At 43.9% G+C, this 23,189-nt stretch overlaps 1 protein-coding gene across 5 annotated transcripts in view; it reads left to right on the top strand.

Moving 5' to 3' along the window:
- Nucleotides 1–18,054, top strand: part of SIPA1L1 (signal induced proliferation associated 1 like 1) — a 143,961-nt gene extending 125,907 nt beyond the window's left edge. For 3 of the 5 annotated variants that reach the window (XM_065900642.1, XM_065900625.1, XM_065900649.1), the window contains 4 exons: nt 5,313–5,459; nt 14,614–14,728; nt 17,290–17,371; nt 17,911–18,054. In XM_065900642.1, coding sequence (XP_065756714.1) covers nt 5,313–5,459; nt 14,614–14,728; nt 17,290–17,371; nt 17,911–18,054 — 488 coding nt within the window. Of the gene's footprint in view, nt 1–5,312; nt 5,460–14,613; nt 14,729–17,286; nt 17,372–17,910 lie in introns of all 5 variants that reach the window. The other 2 variants (XM_065900633.1, XM_065900617.1) reach the window with 1 other exon arrangement.
- Nucleotides 18,055–23,189: the final 5,135 nt, after the last annotated feature.

Genomic DNA, 23,189 nt, shown 5'->3' with positions numbered 1-23,189 from the left:
GCACGGCCTCTAGGCACACGGGCTTCAGTGGTTGTGGCTCGCAGGCTCAGTAGTTGTGGCACATGGGCTTAGTTGCTCCGCGACATGTGGGATCTTCCCAGACCAGGGCTCGAACCCGAGTCCCCTGCATTGGCAGGCAGATTCTTAACCACTGCACCACCAGGGAAGTCCCTCTCCTTCTCTTTAACTGTTGGCATTTTAATTATGTGTTTTGGTGTGGTTTTCTTCGGGTTCATCTTTTTTGGAACTCTCTGGACTTCATGGATCTAGATATCTGTTTCCTTGCCTTGGTTAGGGAAGTTTTCAGCCATTATTTCTTCAAATAAGTTTTCTGCCCTTTCTCTCTTCTCCTCCTGGGACCCCTATAATGTGAATGTTGGTACGCTTGATGTTGCCCCATATGTCCCTTAAGCTTTCTTCCCTGTTTTTCGTTCTTTTTTCCTTTTGCCTCTCTGATTGACTGAATTCCTCTACCCTATGTTAGACTTCACCAATCCTTTCTTCTGCTTCATCTAGTCTGCTGTTGAGCCCCTCTAGTGTATTTTTCAGTTCAGCTACTGTATTCTTCAGCTCTGTGACTTCTGTTTGGTACTCTCTTTGACGTTCTGTGTCTTTGTGGAAGTTCTCACCGTGTTCATCCTTTCTTCTCTCAAGCTTCGTGAACATCTTTATGGCCATCATTTTTAACTCTTTATCTGGTAAGTTACTTATCTTCATTTCATTGAGAATTTTTCCTGAGATTTGTGTTTTTCATTTGGAACATTTTCCTTTGTTTCTTCGTCTTCCTTGATGCTGTGTTTGTTTCTACGTATTAGGTAAAACAGCCACCTCTCCCAGCTTTGATGGAGTGGCCTCATGTAGAGGATGAACGGTGTCTTCCTACCCTGCCCTAGCTCTCGGTTGTCTCTCAAACTTTTGTGATTGTCCAAGCAGCCTAGTTTATTTTTAAGAGCCTCCAGTAGCTGAGGGTGTGACAAGACCTGTCACTGTCTCCAAGGGATGGATCTCAGTCATCACTTAGATTCAGTCATCACTTAGATCTCAGTCATCACTTAGATTGGAAACCGGAATCTCAGGCAGCAGCTTTTAAAGTATGCACATATGTACAGTCCTATGGGACCACAAGTATAAGCACCACCCCACCACCACCACCACCAGTGACCTGGAGGTGTCTGCCGGGTGGCAGTCATAAGTACTGGGGCACCACATGTATGTATAAGCACCTTTCTGGAGATGCCTATGAGCTGAGTGAGGCAGATGGAGAACACAAAGATTGCGTCCACAGGCCTCTGTTCCCTGAGAGCATCTTGTAGGCCTCTAAATGTGCCAAAACAGAAGGCTATGCCTGTGGCCAAAGCTCCAGGACAAGCGAATAGGACTCTTTCACAGAAAGACTGGGGTGTGTTTCGGTCTGCTGCCTGGCAGTGCCCTGGGGGGGTGGTAGCCTTCCAAGAACTGCCTCTTCAGGTGTTAGAGTCCCATGGGGCCCAGAAACATGAGCTCCTCTTGGGCTCCAGAGCCCAAGGGGCAGCCACTGTGCAGCACCCACAAAACTGGGGCTCCTGATGTGGTAAAAGCTCTCCCTTGGGATGCTTGTTAAAGATAGAGATTTCCAGACCTCACCGAAGACCTGCTGAATTTGAATACAAAAGTGTGGTTTGTATTGTATTTTTTACCAAACATCCCAGCTGCTGTTAGGATTGGGCAAATCTGGCTAACACCAGATCAGTTATTTCTTAGAGAATTTTATCCACTGGCTTCCCTGAGCCACAGCATTGTTCTGTCTTTCCCAGCTGTGAGAATATTAGCTGTGATGTCGGTCAGTCACTTGTTGACTCATTCATTCATCGAGTGAGTGAGTATTATTTAGGAAAAGGCTTATTGATGCCGGGCACCTCCGTATTCTTCCCTTTGATTCATAAATGCCTTGTTCCTCCATCACCTTACTTGATCCCAGTTTTATTAAGGGCCATACTCAGGGACCAAAAAAAATTGCTTTTTTTCTTTCTCCTCTGTCCAGCTCCATTCCAGGGTTCTGCAGCTACCCTCCCACTATTGCCCAGCACAGCAGATACCTATTATGGAACCTGTGTGCCTGCTTATCATACATACGGCTGTAACCCCACCTCCCTTCTGCCCTTTTTCCTTCAGGGAACACTGCAGCTTTATCTCTCTATGTCCATTTATACCCAATTTCTTTTCCTTCTGCTTCTTCTCTGAAGCAGTGTTTTCTTTAAATCTCCTGCCTTCCTAGTTTGCTTTCTCCCTGCATCTTTTCTGAGCTTTCAACCCACTCCCATGACTGTTCCTCCATCATCTCCATCCTGCTTCCTACACAGTTCCCTTCTCCCCTTCTCCCCGTGGCAGACATCACTCAAGAATCACATCAGCTTCCCCCTCCTCCCTCTTTATAAGAGGTTCAACTATGGCTTGAACCTGATTTCTCTTTGCTCTGAAAGGTCACTGTCTATGAACCAAAGCTGACACATGAAATGACCACTTTTTACCATCTGGACTCTAAAAACCACCTCCTAGTTGTGCCCTAAATAGTAGGCTTTTTTTCTCCCCTTCTCTCTCTGCGTTGGGACCACTCTCCCTGCACTCCATTCCTCTTACAACTTCCTGCCTACCTTGAATGTTTCTTTCACTTCCCCATTTTTTTTTAACCTTTATAGGGATAAAAATAAACCCTCCGTGAAAGCCTGTCTGCATGTGTCATGTCACAGTAGGCCCTGCTTTTTGGAAGCTCACATACTAAGAGAACAGCCCGGAAATCTGCCCCCCTCACACCTTCCCTGTGAAGCCTGTGGCTGAAGGCCTGGCACTGAGGGAGGGAAGGAGCGGACCACCCTCTCCCAGCTCCTTCCATCACCTCTTCTTGCTTTCCTAAAAGTCAGGCAGCAGCCACAGTGATCCCACGCCCTAAACTGAGCAGTCCTTGGGGGGCTGATCCCTACGCCTTGGCCTCGTTGGTGTGACCACCACTGAGATACTGAGATGTGTTTGGGGAATGGGCGACTTCTTTTTTTTCCAAGTGGAAATTTGGGCCCCAGAGATAAAAGGGCAGAAGGGTGGTTGTGTGTAACACACAAAACTGTCTGTTCCAAAGAATCTGAAAACGAAAAACATATATATATGTACTGAATCACTTTGCTGTACATCAGAAACTAACCCAACATTGTAAATCATTCCAACTACTTACCCTTGGTGGGAGCAAGTTTAGATACAGCTGAGCCTTTAATATCAGGCAGCATTTGTTGATGTCCATTTACTCATAATTTTGCTAACGTTAAGCACATTAGTAACTGCACTTCAGACCGGTTCTTCACGTAATTTGAAAGGGAAAGCAAGCGCTAAATGTTCTCTGGTTTATAGGCTATCATAATTGACGAAACTTTTTAATTCACAGTTATTTCCGGAGTCGCTTAGAGATTTTAACTGAGAAGTTCACTTTCAGCTTTGTGTTTGCATGAGTTTTAGCGTTACAGTCACACTGTGCGGGTGACCCTCCTCATGGAGGCACGTGCTCTGCTCTCGTTTCTGCCCCAGCTGCTGCCCCATCGAGAGCCATCTTCGTTTCCTGAGCTACGTTTCCCTCTCTCCTCCGCCTATATGAACCTCAGCGGTAGCAGCACGCCCTCCACTGCACAGAGGGGCTCATTTCACCCATTCCTCCCGTCCCCAGGATAAGGAGAGATGAGCTGTTACTGTAGTTTAATATTTGTATTTTAAAAAATTGTCACCTTAGAAGGGGCTTGGGATGTTGGGCTGCTGTAAATCGAAAACTGTACAGGTTTCTGGTAATTGACTGTACTGCTGAACTGAATGAATAAGCATTTCCAGAACTCTGATGGAAAACTGATGAATTCATAGAAGTGCAAACAAAAGATCAAGATGAAAAAAAATTAATCACATGGGACAGAGTGAACTGATGAGGATGGTTATAATTTCTGTGACTTTCTGTTTGAATTTAAAAAAAAAAACAAAATGATCTTCCCAATGAACGAAGGTTACTACGTCACTTCCCAGCTGAGTATCTCTCAGTGTCTTTTTGTCCTCACTGGAAGTATGATTCTTACTGTGCTGGTAAACGTTTAACAATCAGCTCCTGGAAGGAGGCACAGGCCCTGACTTGCAGCACTTGTCAGTTATTGTGGTGTAGATATACTCCTACCTCAGCTGATTTCAGGTTACCAAAGTGATGTCACTGAAGGCAAACTGGGAAGAGATGTATACAGATACACTTCTGTATAGAGTTTCCACCATATAGATAACCTCCACAACATAGAAAATAGCAAAAAAAATGTAATCAACCAGCGATGGGTCTTGAGTACCATCTTTTTAAAATATGATTTATTTAGTCGTAAGTTTACATAATTGAATTTTTTTTAAGTTTTTTTGATGTGGACCATTTCTTTTTGTCTTTCTACATTTTTACACTTAAGATTATAAACTCATTTATCAACTATCTTCCTTTTCTATATTATTCTTGGCACTCAACTAAGACTGCTGAAGTCTATCGTACCTTGTATTTTTACATTCTCAAATAAGAACTTAAGATTATAAGATGTGCGTTAAAAAAACAAAAAAAAAAGAAAACTGATGCCAGGTGTTGCTTAGCGTGTCCTTGGGAAGGAAGAGGATGCCAACACCAGTTAACCTGTGTTAACTCTGCTGGGTGACCCAGCACTCACTTTCAAGTGCTCTGATTTGGTTCTCACACCACCCTGGATACATCCAGCTGCAGAAACCAGTGGACCGTTCCTGGGATACAGGACAGACATGGGCCAGGGATGTCCCTCACCAGTCCCAGGGATGCAGGGAGTCCACATGGAGGGCAGTCAGATCCCAGGTTCCAGTGCAGTTAAAAATAAGCTTTACTATCCCCTCAAACAAGCATCACCAAGCCTCCCTGGCCTGGCTGCAAAACCCACCTCTCTTGAAGTAGGTCCCTTCACTCCAGCCTGAATCTCTCGACTCTGCGAGGATACACGAGGAGCTGCCCTGGGTCCCACTGTAGACAAGCAGCTCCTGCCAAAGCAGACACATTGCCTCGGTGCAGGACTGACTTTTCCAAGACTCACCCCACTAGAAATGGGACAGTGGGAGGTTATACAAAAGTGAATTAAGGTTGGAGGAAGTCAATTCCCAGTTCGACTCAGCTTTAGAATGACCACTAACGGCCTCTTAGACTAGAAACTGATTCCAGGTAACAAATGACTTACAAATATATTGTAACAGAAAATGGGTAAAACTTTGAGTGGTTCTCCTGTGGGCGTGAGAAGCATCTTATCCCTTGTCCCTTCCTGCAGGAGAGTTCTCGGCCTCGGACAGCTCCCTCAATGACATCCAGGAGACCCAAAGGCCGCCCATGCCCGACCCCGGCCTCATGCCCCTGCCCGACGCTGCTGCGGATTTGGATTGGTCCAACCTGGTGGATGCTGCCAAGGCATATGAGGGTGAGTCTACTGATGGTCCAGGCTGGGCCACACTGAGGTCGTGGGCACTATGAGTGCTCTGGACACACTGACAACACACGCATTTTACCATCACAGCCAGAAACCAGTTGAGCTAACAGTTCTTGAGCACTTGGTAGGGGCCCCCACTGTCAGATTTAATCAGGTGGAACCCAGTGTTTCCTCTACATAGGAATTCGTCACACGGATGCCTCGCCTCCCTGTATCTGAGAAGGGCAGAGTGCAGGGGAATCCCAACTGTCACTTGAATGAAAACAGCACGTGTCCGGGAGAGTTTTTTATCACGTCGTGAAGACGTCATTGCTCAACGCACAGTTGGATCTGTTAGGATGCTTGTCCTGCTTGGCCCGGCCCCAGGCTCCTTCCTCTGCTCTTCTCACTCATCTCTCGGGTGTGTGGTAGCAGGTGTGCTTTCTACGTGCTTCGTTCCTACGTCAACCCACTTGCTGTGTGCTTGCGTTAAGCCAGTGGTCCTTCAACGCAGGCCCTTAGACTAGTGCTGACCTGCTCTGCTGAAACAGAAAAAAACTAAAAGTATTGCTGTGTGTGTTGACATGAGGTTTTCAGAGGTCTTTTTTTGATAGACTGACTCTGAGGTTGCCCTTCCCAATTTTTTGATGCTAAAATGGTCTTTGTAAAATGATGGTGCTAGCAGATGACTGGTTTTGAGGTTTTTGTTTTATTGCCCTTACTTGGAAGGATTGAAAGTTGCTCTTCAGTCAAGCTCCAGTTTGGGGGAGCCAATTGCCTAGGCCATGGAATTCAGAAGTCAGACAACCACAGAGCAGTGAATCCCCATTTTAGCTGATGGCAATTCCCCAGGACTAACTTGATTATAAATTTCAATGTGTTGGTCACTCTCCTTCATATAAAATCACAGTTTTGTTTTTTGTTTTGATTTTTATTGGAGTATAGTTGATTTACAATGTTGTGTTAGTTTCAGGTATACAACAAAATGAATCAGTTCTACATATACATATACCCATTCTTTTTTTGATTCTTTTCCCATATAGGACATTACAGAGTATTGAGTTCCCTCCTACTGTGCCATACAGTAGGTCCTTGTTAGTTATCTGTTTTATATATAGTAGTGTGTACATGTCAATCCCAATCTCCCAATTTATCCCTCCCCCACTTACCCCCTGGTAACCATGTTTTTGTTTTTTTTTTTCGTTAACATCTTTATTGGGGTATAATTGCTTCACAATGGTGTGTTAGTTTCTGCTTTATAACAAAGTGAATCAGGTATACATATACATATGTTCCCATATGTCTTCCCTCTTGCGTCTCCCTCCCTCCCACCCTCCCTATCCCACCCCTCCAGGCGGTCACAAAGCACCGAGCTGATCACCCTGTGCTATGCGGCTGCTTCCCACTAGCTATCTACCTTACACTTGGTAGTGTATATATGTCCATGCCTCTCTCTTGCTTTTTCACAGCTCACCCTTCCCCCTCCCCATATCTTCATGTCCGTTCTCTAGTAGGACTGTGGCTTTATTCCTGTCTTACCCATAGGTTCTTCATGACATTTTTTTTCCTTAAATTCCATATATATGTGTTAGCATACGGTATTTGTCTTTCTCTTTCTGACTTACTTCACTCTGTATGACAGACTCTAGGTCTATCCACCTCATTACAAATAGCTCAATTTCGTTTCTTTTTATGGCTGAGTAATATTCCATTGTATATATGTGCCACATCTTCTTTATCCATTCATCCGATGATGGGCGCTTAGGTTCTTTACATCTCCGGGCTATTGTAAATAGAGGTGCAATGAACATTTTGGTACATGACTCTTTTTGAATTTTGGTTTTCTCAGGGTATATGCCCAGTAGTGGGATTGCTGGGTCATATGGTTGTTCTATTTGTAGTTTTTAAGGAACCTCCATACTGTTCTCCATAGTGGCTGTACCAATTCACATTCCCACCAGCAGTGCAAGAGGGTTCCCTTTTCTCCACACCCTCTCCAGCATTTATTGTTTCTAGATTTTTTGACGATGGCCATTCTGACTGGTGTGAGATGATATCTCATTGTAGTTTTGATTTGCATTTCTCTAATGATTAATGATGTTGAGCATTCTTTTCATGTGTTTGTTGGCAGTCTGTATATCTTCTTTGGAGAAATGTCTATTTAGGTCTTCTGCCCATTTTTGGATTGGGTTCTTTGTTTTTTTGTTATTGAGCTGCATGAGGTGCTTGTAAATTTTGGAAATTAATCCTTTGTCAGTTGCTTCATTTGCAAATATTTTCTCCCATACTGAGGGTTGTCTTTTGGGTTCGTTTATGGTTTCCTTTGCTGTGCAAAAGCTTTGAGGTTTCATTAGGTCCCATTTGTTTATTTTTGTTTTTATTTCCATTTCTCTAGGAGGTGGGTCAAAAAGGATCTTGCTGTGGTTTATGTCATAGAGTGTTCTGCCTGTGTTTTCCTCCTATGTTTTCCTCCTAAGAGTTTGATAGTTTCTGGCCTTACATTTAGGTCTGTTATCCATTTTGAGCTTATTTTTGTGTATGGTGTTAGGGAGTGATCTAATCTCATACTTTTACGTGTAGCTGCCCAGTTTTCTTAGCACCAATATTGAAGAGGCTGTCCTTTCTCCACTGGACATTCCTGCCTCCTTTATCAAAGATAAGGTGACCATATGTGCGTGGGTTCATCTCTGGGCTTTCTATCCTGTTCCATTGATCTATGTTTCTGTTCATGTGCGTGGGTTCATCTCTGGGCTTTCTATCCTGTTCCATTGATCTATGTTTCTGTTTTTGTGCCAGTACCATACTGTCCTGATTACTGTAGCTTTGTAGTATAGTCTGAAGTCAGGGAGCCTGATTCCTCCAGCTCCGTTTTTCTTTCTCAAGATTGCTTTGGCTATTCGGAGTCTTTTGTATTTCCATACAAATTGTGAAACTTTTTGTTCTAGTTCTGTGAAGAATGCCAGTGGTAGTTTGATAGAGATTGCATTGAATCTGTAGATTGCTTTGGGTAGTAGAGTCATTTTCACAATGTTGATTCTTCCCATCCAAGAACATGGTATATCTCTCCGTCTATTTGTATCATCTTTAATTTCTTTCATCAGTGTCTTATAATTTTCTGCATACAGGTCTTTTGTCTCCTTAGGTAGGTTTATTCCTAGATATTTTATTCTTTCTTTTGCAATGGTAAATGGGAGTGTTTTCTTGATTTCACTTTCAGATTTTTCATCATTAGTGTATAGGAAAGCCGGGGATTTCTGTGCATTAATTTTGTATCCTGCAACTTTACCAAATTCATTGATTAGCTCTAGTAGTTTTCTGGTAGCATCTTTAGGATTCTGTATGTACAGTATCATGTCATCTGCAAACAGTGACAGCTTTACTTCTTCTTTTCCGATTTGGATTCCTTTAATTTCCTTTTCTTCTCTGATTGCTGTGGCTAAAACTTCCAAAACTATGTTGAATGAGAGTGGTGAGAGTGGGCAACTTTGTCTTGTTCCTGATCTTAGTGGAAATGCTTTCAGTTTTTCACCATTGAGGATAATGTTGGCTGTGGGTTTGTCCTATATGGCCTTTATTATGTTGAGGAAAGTTCCCTCTATGCCTACTTTCTGCAGGGTTTTTATCATAAATGGGTGTTGAATATTGTCGAAAGCTTTCTCTGCATCTATTGAGATGATCATATGGTTTTTCTCCTTCAGTTTGTTAATATGGTGTATCACGTTTATTGATTTGTGTATTTTGAAGAATACTTGCATTCCTGGAATAAACCCCACTTGATCATGGTGTATGATCCTTTTAATGTGCTGTCAGATTCTGTTTGCTAGTATTTTGTTGAGGGTTTTTGCATCTATGTTCATCAGTGATATTGGCCTGTAGTTTTCTTTCTTTGTGACGTCCTTGTCTGGTTTTGGTATCAAGGTGATGGTAGCCTCGTAGAATGAATTTGGGCGTGTTCCTCCCTCTGCTATATTTTGGAAGAGTTTGAGAAGGACAGGTGTTAGCTCTTCTCCTAATGTTTGATAGAATTTGCCTGTGAAGCCATCTGGTCCTGGCTTTTGTTTGTTGGAAGATTTTTCATCACAGTTTCAATTTCAGTGCTTGTGATTGGTCTGTTCATATTTTCTATTTCTTCCTGATTCAGTCTCGGCAGGTTGTGCATTTCTAAGAATTTGTCCATTTCTTCCAGGTTGTCCATTTTATTGGCATGGAGTTGTTTGTAGTAATGTCTCACGATCTTTTGTATTTCTGCAGTGTCAGTTGTTACTTCTCCTTTTTCATTTCTAATTCTATTGATTTGAGTCTTCTCCCTTTTTTTCTTGATGAGTCTGGCTAATGGTTTATCAATTTTGTTTATGTTCTCAGACAACCAGCTTTTAGTTTTATTGATCTTTGCTATCGTTTCCTTCATTTCTTTTTCATTTTTTTCTTATCTGGTTTTTATGATTTCTTTCCTTCTGCTAACTTAGGATTATTTTGTTCTTCTTTCTCTAATTGCTTTAGGTGCAGGGTTAGGTTGTTTATTTGAGATGTTTCCTGTTTCTTAAGGTGGGCTTGTATTGCTGTTAACTTCCCCCTTAGAACTCCTTTTGCTGCATCCCATAGGTTTTCGGTCGTCATGTCTCCATTGTCATTTGTTTCTAGGTATTTTTTTATTTCCTCTTTGATTTCTTCAGTGATCACTTCGGTATTAAGTAGTGTATTGTTTAGCCTCCATGTGTTTGTATTTTTTACAGGTCTTTTCCTGTAATTGATATCTAGTATCATAGCGTTATGGTTGGAAAAGATACTTGATACAATTTCAATTTTTTTTAATTTACCAAGGCTTGATTTGTGACCTAAGATATGATCTATCCTAGAGAATGTTCCATGAGCACTTGAGAAAAATGTGTATTCTGTTGTTTTTGGATGGAGTGTCCTATAAATATCAATTAAGTTCATCTTGTTTAATGTATCATTTAAAACTTGTGTTTCCTTATTTATTTTCATTTTGGATGATCTGTCCATTGGTGAAAGTGGGGTGTTAAAGTCCCCTACTATGAATTTGTTACTGTAGATTTCCCCTTTTATGGCCGTTAGCATTTGCCTTATGTATTGAAGTGCTGCTATGTTGGGTGCATAAATATTTACAATTATTATATCTTCTTCTTGGATTGATCCCTTGATCATTATGTAGTGTCCTTCTTTGTCTCTTCTAATCGTCTTTATTTTAAAGTCTATTTTGTCTGATATGAGAATTGCTACTCCAGCTTTCTTTTGGTTTCCATTTGCATGGAATATCTTTTTCCATCCCCTTACTTTCAGTCTGTATGTGTCTCTAGGTCTGAAGTGGGTCTCTTGTAGACAGCATATATATGGGTCTTGTTTTTGTATCCATTCAGCCAATCTGTGTCTTTTGGTTGGAGCATTTAATCCATTTACATTTAAGGTAATTATCGATATGTATGTTCCTATTTCCATTTTCTAAATTGTTTTGGGTTTGTTATTGTAGGTCTTTTCATTCTTCAGTGTTTCCTGCCTACAGAAGTTCCTTTAGCATTTGTTGTAAAGCTGGTTTGGTGGTGCTGAACTCTCCCAGCTTTTGCTTGTCTGTAAAGGTTTTAATTTCTCCATCAAATCTGAATGAGATCCTTGCTGGGTAGAGTAATCTTGGTTGCAGATTTTTCTCCTTCATCACTTTAAATATGTCCTGCCAGTCCCTTCTGGCTTGCAGAGTTTCTGCTGAAAGATCAGATGTTAACCTCATGGGGATTCCCTTGTGTGTTATTTGTTGTTTTTCCCTTGCTGCTTTTAATATGTTTTCTTTGTATTTAATTTTTGACAGTTTGATTAATATGTGTCTTGGTGTATTTCTCCTTGGATTTATCCTGTATGGGACTCTCTGTGCTCCCTGGACTTGATTAACTATTTCCTTTCCCATATTAGGGAAGTTTTCAACTATAATCTCTTCAAATATTTTCTCAGTCCCTTTCTTTTTCTCTTCTTCTTCTGGAACCCCTATTATTCGAATGTTGGTGCGTTTAATGTTGTCCCAGAGGTCTCTGAGACTGTCCTCAGTTCTTTTCATTCTTTTTTCTTTATTCTGCTCTGCAGTAGTTATTTCCACTATTTTATCTTCCAGGTCACTTATCCGTTCTTCTATCTCAGTTATTCTGCTATTGATCCCTTCTAGAGTATTTTTCATTTCATTTATTGTGTTGTTCATCGTTGCTTGTTTCATCTTTAGTTCTTCTAGGTCCTTGTTAAATGTTTCTTGCATTTTGTCTATTCTAGTTCCAAGATTTTGGATCATCTTTACTATCATTATCCTGAATTCTTTTTCAGGTAGACTGCCTATTTCCTCTTCGTTAGGTCTGGTGGGTTTTTATCTTGCTCCTTCATCCGCGGTGTGTTTTTCTGTCTTATTTTGTTTATCTTACTGTGTTTGGGGTCTCCTTTTTGCAGGCTGCAGTTTCGTAGTTCCCGTTGTTTTTGGTGTCTGTCCCCAGTGGCTAAGGTTGGTTCAGTGGGTTGTGTAGGCTTCCTGGTGGAGGGGACTAGTGCTTGTATTCTGATGAATGAAGCTGGATCATGTCTTTCTGGTGGGCAGGTCCATGTCTGGTGGTGTGTTTTGGGGTGTCTGTGGACTTATAATGATTTTAGTTAGCCTCTCTGCTAATGGGTGGGGTTGTGTTCCTGTCTTGCTAGTTGTTTGGCATAGGGTGTCCAGCACTGTTGCTTGCTGGTTGTTGAATGAAATTGGGTGCTGGCGTTGAGATGGAGATCTCTGGGAGATTTTTGCTGTTTGATATCATGTGGAGCTGGGAGGTCTCTTGTGGACCAGTGTCCTGAAGTTGGCCCTCCCACCTCAGAGCCACAGCACTGACTCCTGGCTGCAGCACCAAGAGCCTTTCCTCCACACAGCTCAGAATAAAAGGGAGAAAAAGTAGAGAGAATTAGTAGAAGTAGGAAGGAAGGAAGGAAGGAAGAAGGGAGGAAAGAAAGGAGGGGGGGAGGGATGGTGGGAGGAAGGAAGGAGGGAAGGAAGGAAAAAAGAAAGAAAGGAAGATAAAGTAAAATAAAATAGAGTAAAATATAATAAAGTTATTAAATTAATAAATAATTATTAAGAAAAAAATGTTTAAAAAAAGGACGGATAGAACCTTAGGACAAATGGTCGAAGCAAAGCTATACAGAGAAAATCTCACACAGAAGCGTACACATACACACTCACAAAAAGAGGAAAAGGGGAAAAAATCATAAATCTTGCTCTCAAAGTCCACCTCCTCAATTTGGGATGATTCGTTGTCTATTCATGTATTCCACAGATGCAGGGTACATCAAGTTGATTGTGGAGCTTTAATCCCCTGCTCCTGAGGCTACTGGGAGAGATTTCCCTTTCTCTTCTTTGCTCTCACAGCTCCCAGGGGCTCAGCTTTGAATTTGGCCCCGCCTCTGCCTGTAGGTCGCCGGAGGGCGTCTGTTTTTTGCTCAGACAGGACGGGGTTAAAGGAGCCGCTGCTTTGGGGGCTCTGGCTCACTCAGGCCGGGGTGCAGGGAGGGGCACGGAGTGTGGGGGGGAGGCCTGCAGTGGCAGAGGCCGACGTGACTTTGCAACAGCCTGAGGCGCGCCGTGCGTTCTCCCGGGTAAGTTGTCTCTGGATCCTGGGAACCCGGCAGTGGCGGGCTGCACAGGCTCCTGGGAGGGGCGGTGTGGATAGTGACCTGTGGTCGCACACAGGCTTCTTGGTGGCAGCGGCCTTAGCGTCTCATGCCTGCCCCTGGGGTCCGTGCTGATAGCCACGGCTCGTGCCCGTCTCTGGCGCTCCTTTAAGCAGCGCTCTTAATCCCCTCTCCTCGCACACCAGGAAACAAAGAGGGAAGAAAGAGTCTCTTGCCTCTTGGGCAGCTCCAGACCTTTTCCCGGACTCCCTCCCGGGTAGCTGTGGTGCACTAAACCCCTGCAGGCTGTGTTCACGCCACCAACCCCCAGTCCTCTCCCTGCGCTCCGACCAAAGCCTGAGCCTCAGCTCGCAGCCCCACCCGCCCCCGTGGGTGAGCAGACAAGCCTCTCGGGCTGGTGAGTGCCGGTCGGCGCCAATCCTCTGTGCGGGAGTCTCTGCGCTTTGCCCTCCTCACCCGTTGCTGCGCTCTCCTCCGCGGCTTCGAAGCTTCCCCCCCGCCGCAACCCGCAGTCTCTGCCCGCGAAGGGGCTTCTAGTATGTGGAAACCTTCCCTCCTTCACAGCTCCCTCCCACTGGTGCAGGTCCCGTCCCTATTCTTTTGTCTCTGTTTTTTCTTTTTTCTTTTGCCCTACCCAGGTACGTGGGGAGTTTCTTGCCTTTTGGGAGGTCTGAGGTCTTCTGCCAGCATTCAGTAGGTGTTCTGTAGTTGTTCCACATGTAGATGTATTTCTGGTGTATCTGTGGGGAAGAAGGTGGTCTCCGCGTCTTACTCTTCTGCCATCTTCCCCTCGTTCTCCCTCCATAAGTTTGTTTTCTACATCTGTAACTCTACTTCTGTTTTGTAGATAAGTTTATTAGTACCCTTTTTTTAGATTCCACATATAAGTGATATCACATGATGTTTGTCTTTCTCTGACTTACTTCACTCAGTATGACAATCTCTAGGTCCATCCATGTTGCTGCAAAGAAGTTTTGGTTTTTCAGTGGGAGATTTTTTTTTTAATTTGATTTTGTTTCTTGGCTCAAGCCTGAAGTCTGTGTATTTTGAAACAGAGGTGGTGTGGGCCTAGGCTAAAGCCCACCAAGGTGGCCAGGAGTCTTAGGGAAAACATACTTGAGGAAGCCTCAAGAAGCTTAGTACTAGCTCTTTAATGCGCTTTATGTTGTCACTGAGTGGAAAGCATCGGTCTGGGAATTTGGCATGAGGCCTGTTTCCAGGGAAACAATAGAATGGTACTTTTATGAGCAAGGGAAAAGCTGGAATAGAAGCTGAGTCACAACAACTGTTTTTAAAAGAGAAATTACAATGTTACTATCCTCTTCCAGCTAAAACAGTAAAAAAATGTTCCTACAAGGTTTGGGAGATAAGGTTTCCGATGCATTCCTGCCCCTTGATTAGATCTGACTGTGCGTGTAGGCCATTTCTTTTAGAAATGGAGGGCCCCCATAGAGAGGGCCCAGGATCCAGTTCCAAAATACTGAATGGTTTCTTCTCTCCGTTTCAGTCCAGAGAGCCTCGTTCTTTGCTGCTAGTGACGAAAACCATCGCCCTCTGAGTGCTGCATCCAACAATGACCAGCTTGAAGAGCAGGCTCTGGCCCAGATGAAGTCTTACAGCAGGTTAGTCATCCAGTGGCGAGGGTACCACTCCACACCACACATCACCTCCACTAGTGACAGACCGCAGGTGTGGGGAAGAGGCGATGGAGGCCACATGTATCAGCTGAACGAAGTTCATCACTCCGGTGCCAGACACTTCGCTTTTTGTTCGAGTGCTTTGTAACCAAATACTCTAAACACCATGAAACTGTTCTTGATGGCTTAAAAGTCATCATTATGAATATTCATTATTTTTTAATGCCGTAGTACCTTTATGTCCTCGGGGTTTATTAGGTAAGGCAAGAGAAATCATTTGCTGAACATCCTCGGACTCCTATGCGTTTAGTCCTTGAGTCTGCCGGTTTTGAAGCTGTCAGTTGGTCATGCTTGTAAATGTGCCTGCATCGTAGCAGCTCCCAACGTTCTGCTTCAGACCTGCATTAGAACTGGGTCACCAGGCTAGGTAAGATGTACGTAAGATAAGAAGTTAAAAGATAAAAGCAGTAGCTGAGTTAGGGGTATGGACTCTGACTTCTATCTACTTAACTATGTAGAGGCTGACTTTTCCATTTCCCCCTCAGTTTCAAATGGTGAGGTTGTTGGATAAATGTGTGATGTTCCTATATATTAAAGCATCCCAGCAGTCAGCCGTGGACACGTAGTAAGCCCTCCCTCATGGAGAATAATTTCATCAATTTGCAATCTCTTAAAACCTTTTGATGATGGGTAAGAATCCAGGTATCTAGAAAACTTGGTCAGAAACAGCCAGTAACGGGAAGAGTGAGGTTGGCGTAGGTTTGCACAGATATACCGGCGACTTGTGCTTGAAGACTTCTGGATCGTTTGTTGTGAGTGTAACAGATGCTGCATTTATCCTATCGTTGGGACAGTTGGGGAAGGAAAGAGACAGTTAGTTTGGCTGTTGAGAACTTTTTTAAAAATTGCAGAGTCGAGGGGAGAGCCCCAAATGTCCCTTTTTAGGATGAAGAGAAGTCTGAGTGAGCAAAGACTGTTCTCCTGAGAAAGGCTTATTAAGCGGCTCCTAAATCTTACCTGTAGAAGCTTAAGATGAGTGTGGATGAGCAAATGCAAATGGGGTTAAATATGTTCTTAAAGATTATCAGTGCACTCACAGTCACAGAATTCATTTTGCAGACCTTCAGAAGTCAAGAGACGCCACAGAGTTACTAACAGCCTGCAGTGGCTGCGTCAGCCCTGCCAGGAGCAGGGACTGTGGACTCAACGGCTTGTGAAGGACAGCCCTGCCCGCATCCCCAGCCTCAGTGTTTTCTGTTCAACACCACTCTTATTCTGTCACATCCTTGGCCTTCAACCCATCCAAACCTGACCTACTTGTGAGGTGCGGTGGATTGCAGCTGACCACTTCCCTTTTAAAATCCATTCACTGTCAGCTTTTAATTGGTCGTCCTGTCTTTCTTAGAAGTGAGGAGGTCATTATCATTCCATTTTATTTACAGCCTTGTGACACTCCATGCCACTGTGGGCTTGCTGTAGACCTAGAATTAGCAGTAGACGTTGACACAGCTTATTTTAGGTCAGGAATTCCAACTTGAACTTTGATTTTTAAAGTAAAGAATACCTTTTATTTCATGACGCCAAGAGTTCAGAGTCACCACCTCTTCCCCTTGACCTCTGGAGAGAGGCAGCTGCCATTTGGCTCCATGGAAGCCTTCAGATTCTTGGTTGTGTGAGGCTGAGGTTGTGTTTCTGGCTAGAACTCACCTGGAAACTTTTTGGAGCTTGAATGAAACTTTTTGGAGCTTGAATTCAAGTAGAGGAGAGTCTGGGAGGGAGAGTTGACAGGTCTTCAGCCCCTGCCAAGCTGTGTCATCTGTCCAGCTGGTTACATGGCCTTCTCGTCCTCTAACTGCCCTTCCTTTTGATGCTCCACTGGCATGGCATTTTTAGCACTTAAATGAGATGGGAGAAAATAAAATTGTGGGCCTTAGAGTTTGCTGGTCATAATAGCGAAGAGCTTAAGACATTAAGGTTGGACTGAGAAGCCTTCTGAAAGATGTAGCCTTATTTTTTTTAATATTTGAAGATATTTAAACTAGTCTAAGTTAAGACGTGGGCCCGATGACGACTTAGTCGCCACTGGGTGAGTGGCCACAGGCTTTACTTACTTGGGTTGCCCCAAGGTAGAGCCTGCCCTAACCCTCCCCCAGCCAACATGCACACACAGAGGAGTAACTCTCCTCTTCTTAGAGCCTCTAAAGAGATACTCATTTCACTGTTCGACAGTTGTGTCTGCCAGGAAGTTCTTCCTGTGCTGCCAAAGAGACCATTTTCACTTATTGTCCTGTATTGTCACAAAGATGCAGCATCTTAAATTAAAGGAAGCCATTGATTGGCTGTAGTTCACACTTGTATTACCTTCTGTTAGGACTGCCATTTTCTTTTTTAAAATGAAAATGCACGGTTGTGTCGCCATACTGAGTCATTTGACATTGAAAACCATTTGGTAAACTCAGGCGCCTCCTTAAAAAAAAAAAAATGCCAAACAAAGCCAGCCGTGGAGGCTCCGGCCAGCAAGGTCTTTTGTTTCTTGTTCCCAGCAGTAAAAATTCCTCTCCCACTCTGGCTTCTAAAGTGGACCAGCTGGAAGGTATGCTGAAGTTGCTTCGAGAAGATCTGAAGAAGGTAAACCATATTCTCAAAGCAGGTCACCCAGTCCACGCAAGCTGCCCTTGAACTGTGAGAGCCCTTTGGCAGCAGTTTGTTAGTGGAATAAATGTGGTGGTTTTCCCTGCTTTCTCCGTACACATGTTTAGGGAGCTGCTTAGAGCTTGGTTCCCACTGACACACATAGTGCAAGAAAGCTTTCATTGTCACACGCACAGAAAAAGCGTTCCCTTTTTTTGTGAGCACCTTTAGACCTCAGCCAGCCCTCTCCCAGCCTCCCCACCCCTGGTCCATAGCCCAGACCCACGTGTCCTCACTGCTATTCAGGCTCTTGCACCAAAAGAATTAGATGCTGTTTGTTTCTTCGGTGGCTTTATATTAACACAGGAGCCCCCAGAGCAATCGTCTAAAATGTAAGACAGCCCTTATAGACAGCTGTTTAGTGGAATGAAGGAGGGAAGTGGGTGAAGGGCGCACGCAGAGCCACAGCCACTCGTGGCGGCTGGGCAGGGTGAGGCCACCCTCTTAGTTCTTTCCTGCTCTGCTCGCCCTCCCAGGAAAAAGAAGACAAAGCTCACCTTCAGGCGGAGGTTCAGCACTTGCGAGAGGACAACCTGAGGCTGCAGGAGGAATCCCAGAACGCCTCCGACAAGCTGAAGAAGTTCACGGAGTGGGTCTTCAACACCATCGACATGAGCTAGGCCAGGAGGGGGGGCCGCAGGGGCGCGCACCCCTTAGTGCCGCCAGGAAGGCATCCTCCGAGCTCCCGCCCCAGCTCCCAACTTTGCCCCCTTTAGGGGAGCGCACAACACAACAATTGCAGATCAACAATCATTATCTGCCTTTTGTAGAAAAGAAAAAGAAAAAGGTAAATAAAAATTTTAAAAAGTAAAATAAAAGTTTAACTGCTAAAATGTGAATGTCTTTATTTTTTTGCACAATATCTTTATCTGTTATGTATTTAAAAAGAAACTGGGGCTAGGACCAGGGTTCCCCCCACTGGCCCATCTGCCTCTATTGCCATCAGCTCTTTCTTATCTATTTCAGGTAACCCAAGCTTTCCCTCAGTATCCTGACAAATGTCATTATTCCTAGGAAGACAATAAAGTTTTTAAAAACTGTTTATTTGGGGAGGGGGATTTTCTTACCTTCGTTCCTAAAATGCCTGGGGAGGGAGGTGCTTTGAGAAAATGCCTACCTCCCTCGAATGGCTTGTGCATGAGCTAGTGATGTCTGTCCCTATCTTACAGAGATGATGAGCAGGAACGGGGTTACTTGTCAATAACAAATCAGTGAACCAGAGAGAGGCAGAGACGGAGGCTGTGGGCCACACCCCTTTCCCATCCTGCATTATGACATCACTACTTCTTCCTTTCCCTGGGAAAATGGTCCCAGGTGCTGTGTGCTCCTCTGAGCTGGAGCCCTTTTTGTTTGGCTTAAGTCAGTCCCTCTAAAGTGGGATCAGCCTTTCTGTAGCCTCCTGGCTCCAAACAGTAATTGGTTTCAGAATTCCTCCAAACTAAAAATCATATGATTTATATGCATTTTGGTCAAAAGTAGAGTTTTTGTTTGAGATTTTTAAAGATAGCAGTGTGGCAAAATTGTATTTTTAGCTTTTGCTCAAAATGATCTTATTAATAAATTCGTAAATCCTTCTCTCCAAAGCAAGACTTCACCAGTATTTGTAACTAGGAAAAGTGAATGTTAAATTGTGAACTTTAATACTTACTTGTTAGGAGCAATGACTGTGATCATGGAATGGCCTTTTGAGACCTGCATGTCCCAGTGTACAATTTCAGCCCAGCATTTTCTGCATCCTTGTGTGGCATCCAAAGGATTCTGCTGCAGAAATGATTGACGTGCTATTTTTCCTGTCTAGTGATGCAGCTGCTTTGGGCCCCTGGCCATTGTTCCAAGGCTCTCAGTCCTGCACAGAACAGAGAAACTGGGTCACTAGTGTTGAGAGGCCCCAGGGGAGCTCCTGGTGGCCTTGTTTCTTGCCTTCACAATTGTCACTAAATTACCACCTGTGCCCCTTCAGTGGTAACTCTGGTCTAAGGGAACGTTCGGCTGTCCAGTGGCACCTGCTCAGAAGTTCCCTGCCCCAAGTAATCTCAGCCCATTCCTCTCTCCATCCCTGAAAGAAACGGGATGGATTTTCCTCTCTTCTCCCCCGCACCCCCATCACTAGACTTCTATGCTACAGTTTCGTTCACGATTGTGATTTCTCCATGGGATTTTTTTTTTTTTTTCTGGTGACATTTCTGTCATGGAAATAGGAAGATTTCGGAGTGCTCTGTAAAGATCTCAGTTGTCTGTCTCTCTCTCTCTTTGACGTGTACGAAGGAGATTGTACATTGCCTGGTATCTCTTTGTAAATGAGAAATACTGCTAACGTCCCAGCATCCTGAAGTCTTGCTTATCCTTCTGGGTTTAGTTTTTATTTTGTTTTACATTTTGTTTGGGGACTTGGGGCAAGCTATTTATTAGAGTTTTGCAACAGAGTTCTTGTTTGAAGCCTTTAAAGACTACTTGTAAAATTCAAATAATAAAATTCATTTTAAACACTCTTTTAAAACACTTTGGTATTATTGCTTGAGGTTTTCTTATCTATTTATTTTTCTTTTCTTTTCCTTCTCTTTTCTTAACATCTTCCCTGGAGCACAACCGCTCCACAGTGGTCTGTTAGCCTCTGCTACACAACAAAGCGAATCAGCTATACACACACATACGCCCCCATATCTCCTCCCTCCCGTGCCCTGCGCCCCCCCACCCTTCCCATCCCACCCCTCTAGGTGGTCACAGAGCACTGAGCTGATCTCCCTGTGCTACGCGGCTGCTTCCCACTAGCTATCTATTTTACATTTTGTAGTGTATCTATGTCCGTGCCACTGTCTCACTTCATCCCAGTTTACCCTTCCCCCTCCCCGTGTCCTCAAGTCCATTCTCTTTCTTATTTGAAAGAGCACCCAGTAACTCATTGACCCTCCTTGTGTCCTTATTTTTCCATCAGACTCCATTAACACCCAAGATGATCCCTGAAACTTTGTCCCTTTTAGAATTTTAATAAGCTTTTATACTGTCTGTTCACGTCCATAGAGAATTCCTAATTTGCCCTCTCTGCTTACGATTTAATATTTGCAGAGCACTTTATAATTAGCACCCTCTTCATTACCCGTGTGTGGATTGTCCATAACAACACTCATTCCCTGAGACCAGCACATTTTGGACTCCTCTACGGCATCTCCCCAACTCTCAATGTTAGATGTCGTACGTTCAGGGAATACAAATGCCTGTTAATATTAGGCTGTGCAAAATGTAATTAGGAAAGTTAATCTACTGAAAAAAATCACAATGCATTCCAAAGCCAAATGGAACCAAATTTTTTAAATCTACCATGTCACTGTTCCTCTCCAGTGGTGCAGAATTGAGAGCTGACAGTATAGTTTCTTCCTTTTATTTGGTTCAGCAATTCTACAAATTCTAGAATTACAAGACAGGCTAAGACCGGATGCCACAAGATACTCTGATTAGCAAGCTAAAGAGTCTGTTTAGACCATGATTTTTACCTGGTTTAGAGGCTTTCCGAAGGGCTTGGACGTGGGTTGTGAGTTCCTGGGAGAAGGCGCCACCTACATTGATGGAGGATCTTCATCCATGAGCTGACTGGAGGGGCCAATTGGTTGCACTACAAGTCTGCTGCAGGTGATAAACAGATTGGGTTGTGTTGGATTACTAACTCTGTAGATGGGGATAAAAATGGTAGCACAAGGGCAAAGGAAATAGGCCCAGCAAGCTTAAGCCATTTGCCTCCAGTTAAATGCAGAGCAATGACCTGAGCAGATTACAGCCTCACAGTAGATATATGTAACCACCTGGTGCTGTTTCCCCAGAACGAACAAAATCGAGATTAAAGTGCAAGGTGGCACACCTTGGTCAGAAATGCACTTAAACAGTAAAGATGTGGGCATTGTTAGATAAACTGTGTTATTTTAAAAGAATGAGAGCACAGTAATACCTTTTCCCTGTATGAATTATGCCACTATGGACCTGTCCATAAGGAATCAACATACTCTAATAAAAAAGGCGTTTGACTTGGACTCAAATCCCATCCAATTGTGTAGCGTCTGTGTCTTTAGGTACATTACCTAACGCGTTTGGTTTCCTATCTGGTAAAACAGCAACAGGCTCATACTGTTTTGAGAATTAAGTGGGATCGTATGTGTAAAGCCAGTAACTGGCAAATTCAAGGCACTCAATAATTATGTGTCTTTACTTGTCTTCCACCTCCAATATGTTAGGGCTTTGATGTTGTTTTTCTAGGAGTCCTGACATATTAATAGGAGAGGGGGATGGAAGAGCCAGAATGAGCCCGTTCACTCTGCCTAATATCGGCCCGGGGCCTTTCACCCTTTGCCGTGTATTTTAGAACAGTGACTCAAACTTGAGTTTGCATCACAATCACCTGGAGGGTTGGTTAAAACCCTGGGTCACTGGGTTGCGTCCCCAGGATCTGTAATTGGGCAGGCCTGGGGTGGGAACTTCGTATTTTCTCCAACTTCGCAGGTGATGATTTAGAAGCAGGACTTTGAAGAATAGAGTTAACAAGAGGATAGCCATGCCCATTAGTAATTGAAAGAAATAGATGTTATGATGCGAGGCTCTTAACCATGTCCAGAAACCTGAGTATTATTTTGACAGGTTGGCTAACCACAGAGCACCTTGCCAGAGGAAACAGGCTTAAATTATAGCTAAAGAGAGCTTAGGCAAAATAACTTTCTTTTTCTTTTTTACTAAAAAGGTAATTTAGAGACCCCTTTGCATGAAATTTTCTGCCACTTGACTTTTAAATTCTTGTGTTACCTGGATGTGACTGGAGTGTCCTTAACTACCAATAATGGTATGAGACTAGTTACCAGGTCAGCAAGGAATGACCTTGGTGACCTTGAGGGGCTAACAGTTTGGGAGCCAGTGAAGAGCCCTCAGCCAGGCCCACAGTGCACGGCTTCACAGGAGTGCAAACCCCGGGAGACTAGGTCCCAGGCTGGGAGCATTGAATTCCAGTCACTAATTTCCAAATTCAGCCCGTCCTGTTTACCCTACTCTCCAAGAACCTATCAACCCTCAAAGTTACTAGACAAGCAGATTTCCCGACTGCCCTCATACCTGCTCCAAACTTAAGAAATCTATCCTCGTGCTGCATCACAGCCCATTTTCTGTGCCACTGTCCAGAGAGAAGGAAAGCATTGCTGATCCTCTATATCCTTTAGATAAGCCGCAGCTCAGTCTTGAAGACACTGGCTGTCTTTTTGGAGATCATTATAACCGTGATTTTATTTGCTGCTGCTTTGTCCCCTTCCTGCTCTCCTTTCCTCGGGTCTCTCACCTCTCCCCAGAAGAGTCGGCCAGTGTCGTGCTCCTCTGTTTCCTTGTCAGCTGAGCCCCTGCGGTCCTCCATCCTTAAATATCCAACCATCTCTCCCTCTCATGCCTTAGCGCATCCGAATCATCATACCTGAGACCCAGGAGAGCTTGCACCTGCCCTGTCTCCATAACACCTCTCATTATACACCTTCACCGTGATTGCCTTTGGTCGTGCCTGCCTCACATGGCCTCCCATTACTTCTAAATGAGCACACGTCACTATACCCCTTAGAGGGCTCCTCTGCCAGGACAGCCCCACCTGCAAATACATGCAGCTCATGTTATCCTGCAAGTTGTATCCCTCGTGACCCATTTTCAACCTGAATGATCTCCCAGGCAAAATCCCCTAAGCTTTGGGCATTTTACTCTGTATTTTTAAATACTTTCCTTAAGGGATCTCATCACATGTTCT

Source organism: Phocoena phocoena, chromosome 2 (genome assembly GCF_963924675.1).
Source record: "Phocoena phocoena chromosome 2, mPhoPho1.1, whole genome shotgun sequence".
Lineage (NCBI taxonomy): Eukaryota > Metazoa > Chordata > Mammalia > Artiodactyla > Phocoenidae > Phocoena > Phocoena phocoena.
Note: the sequence above shows the minus strand (reverse complement) of the source record. Positions and strands in the feature narration are given on the sequence as shown.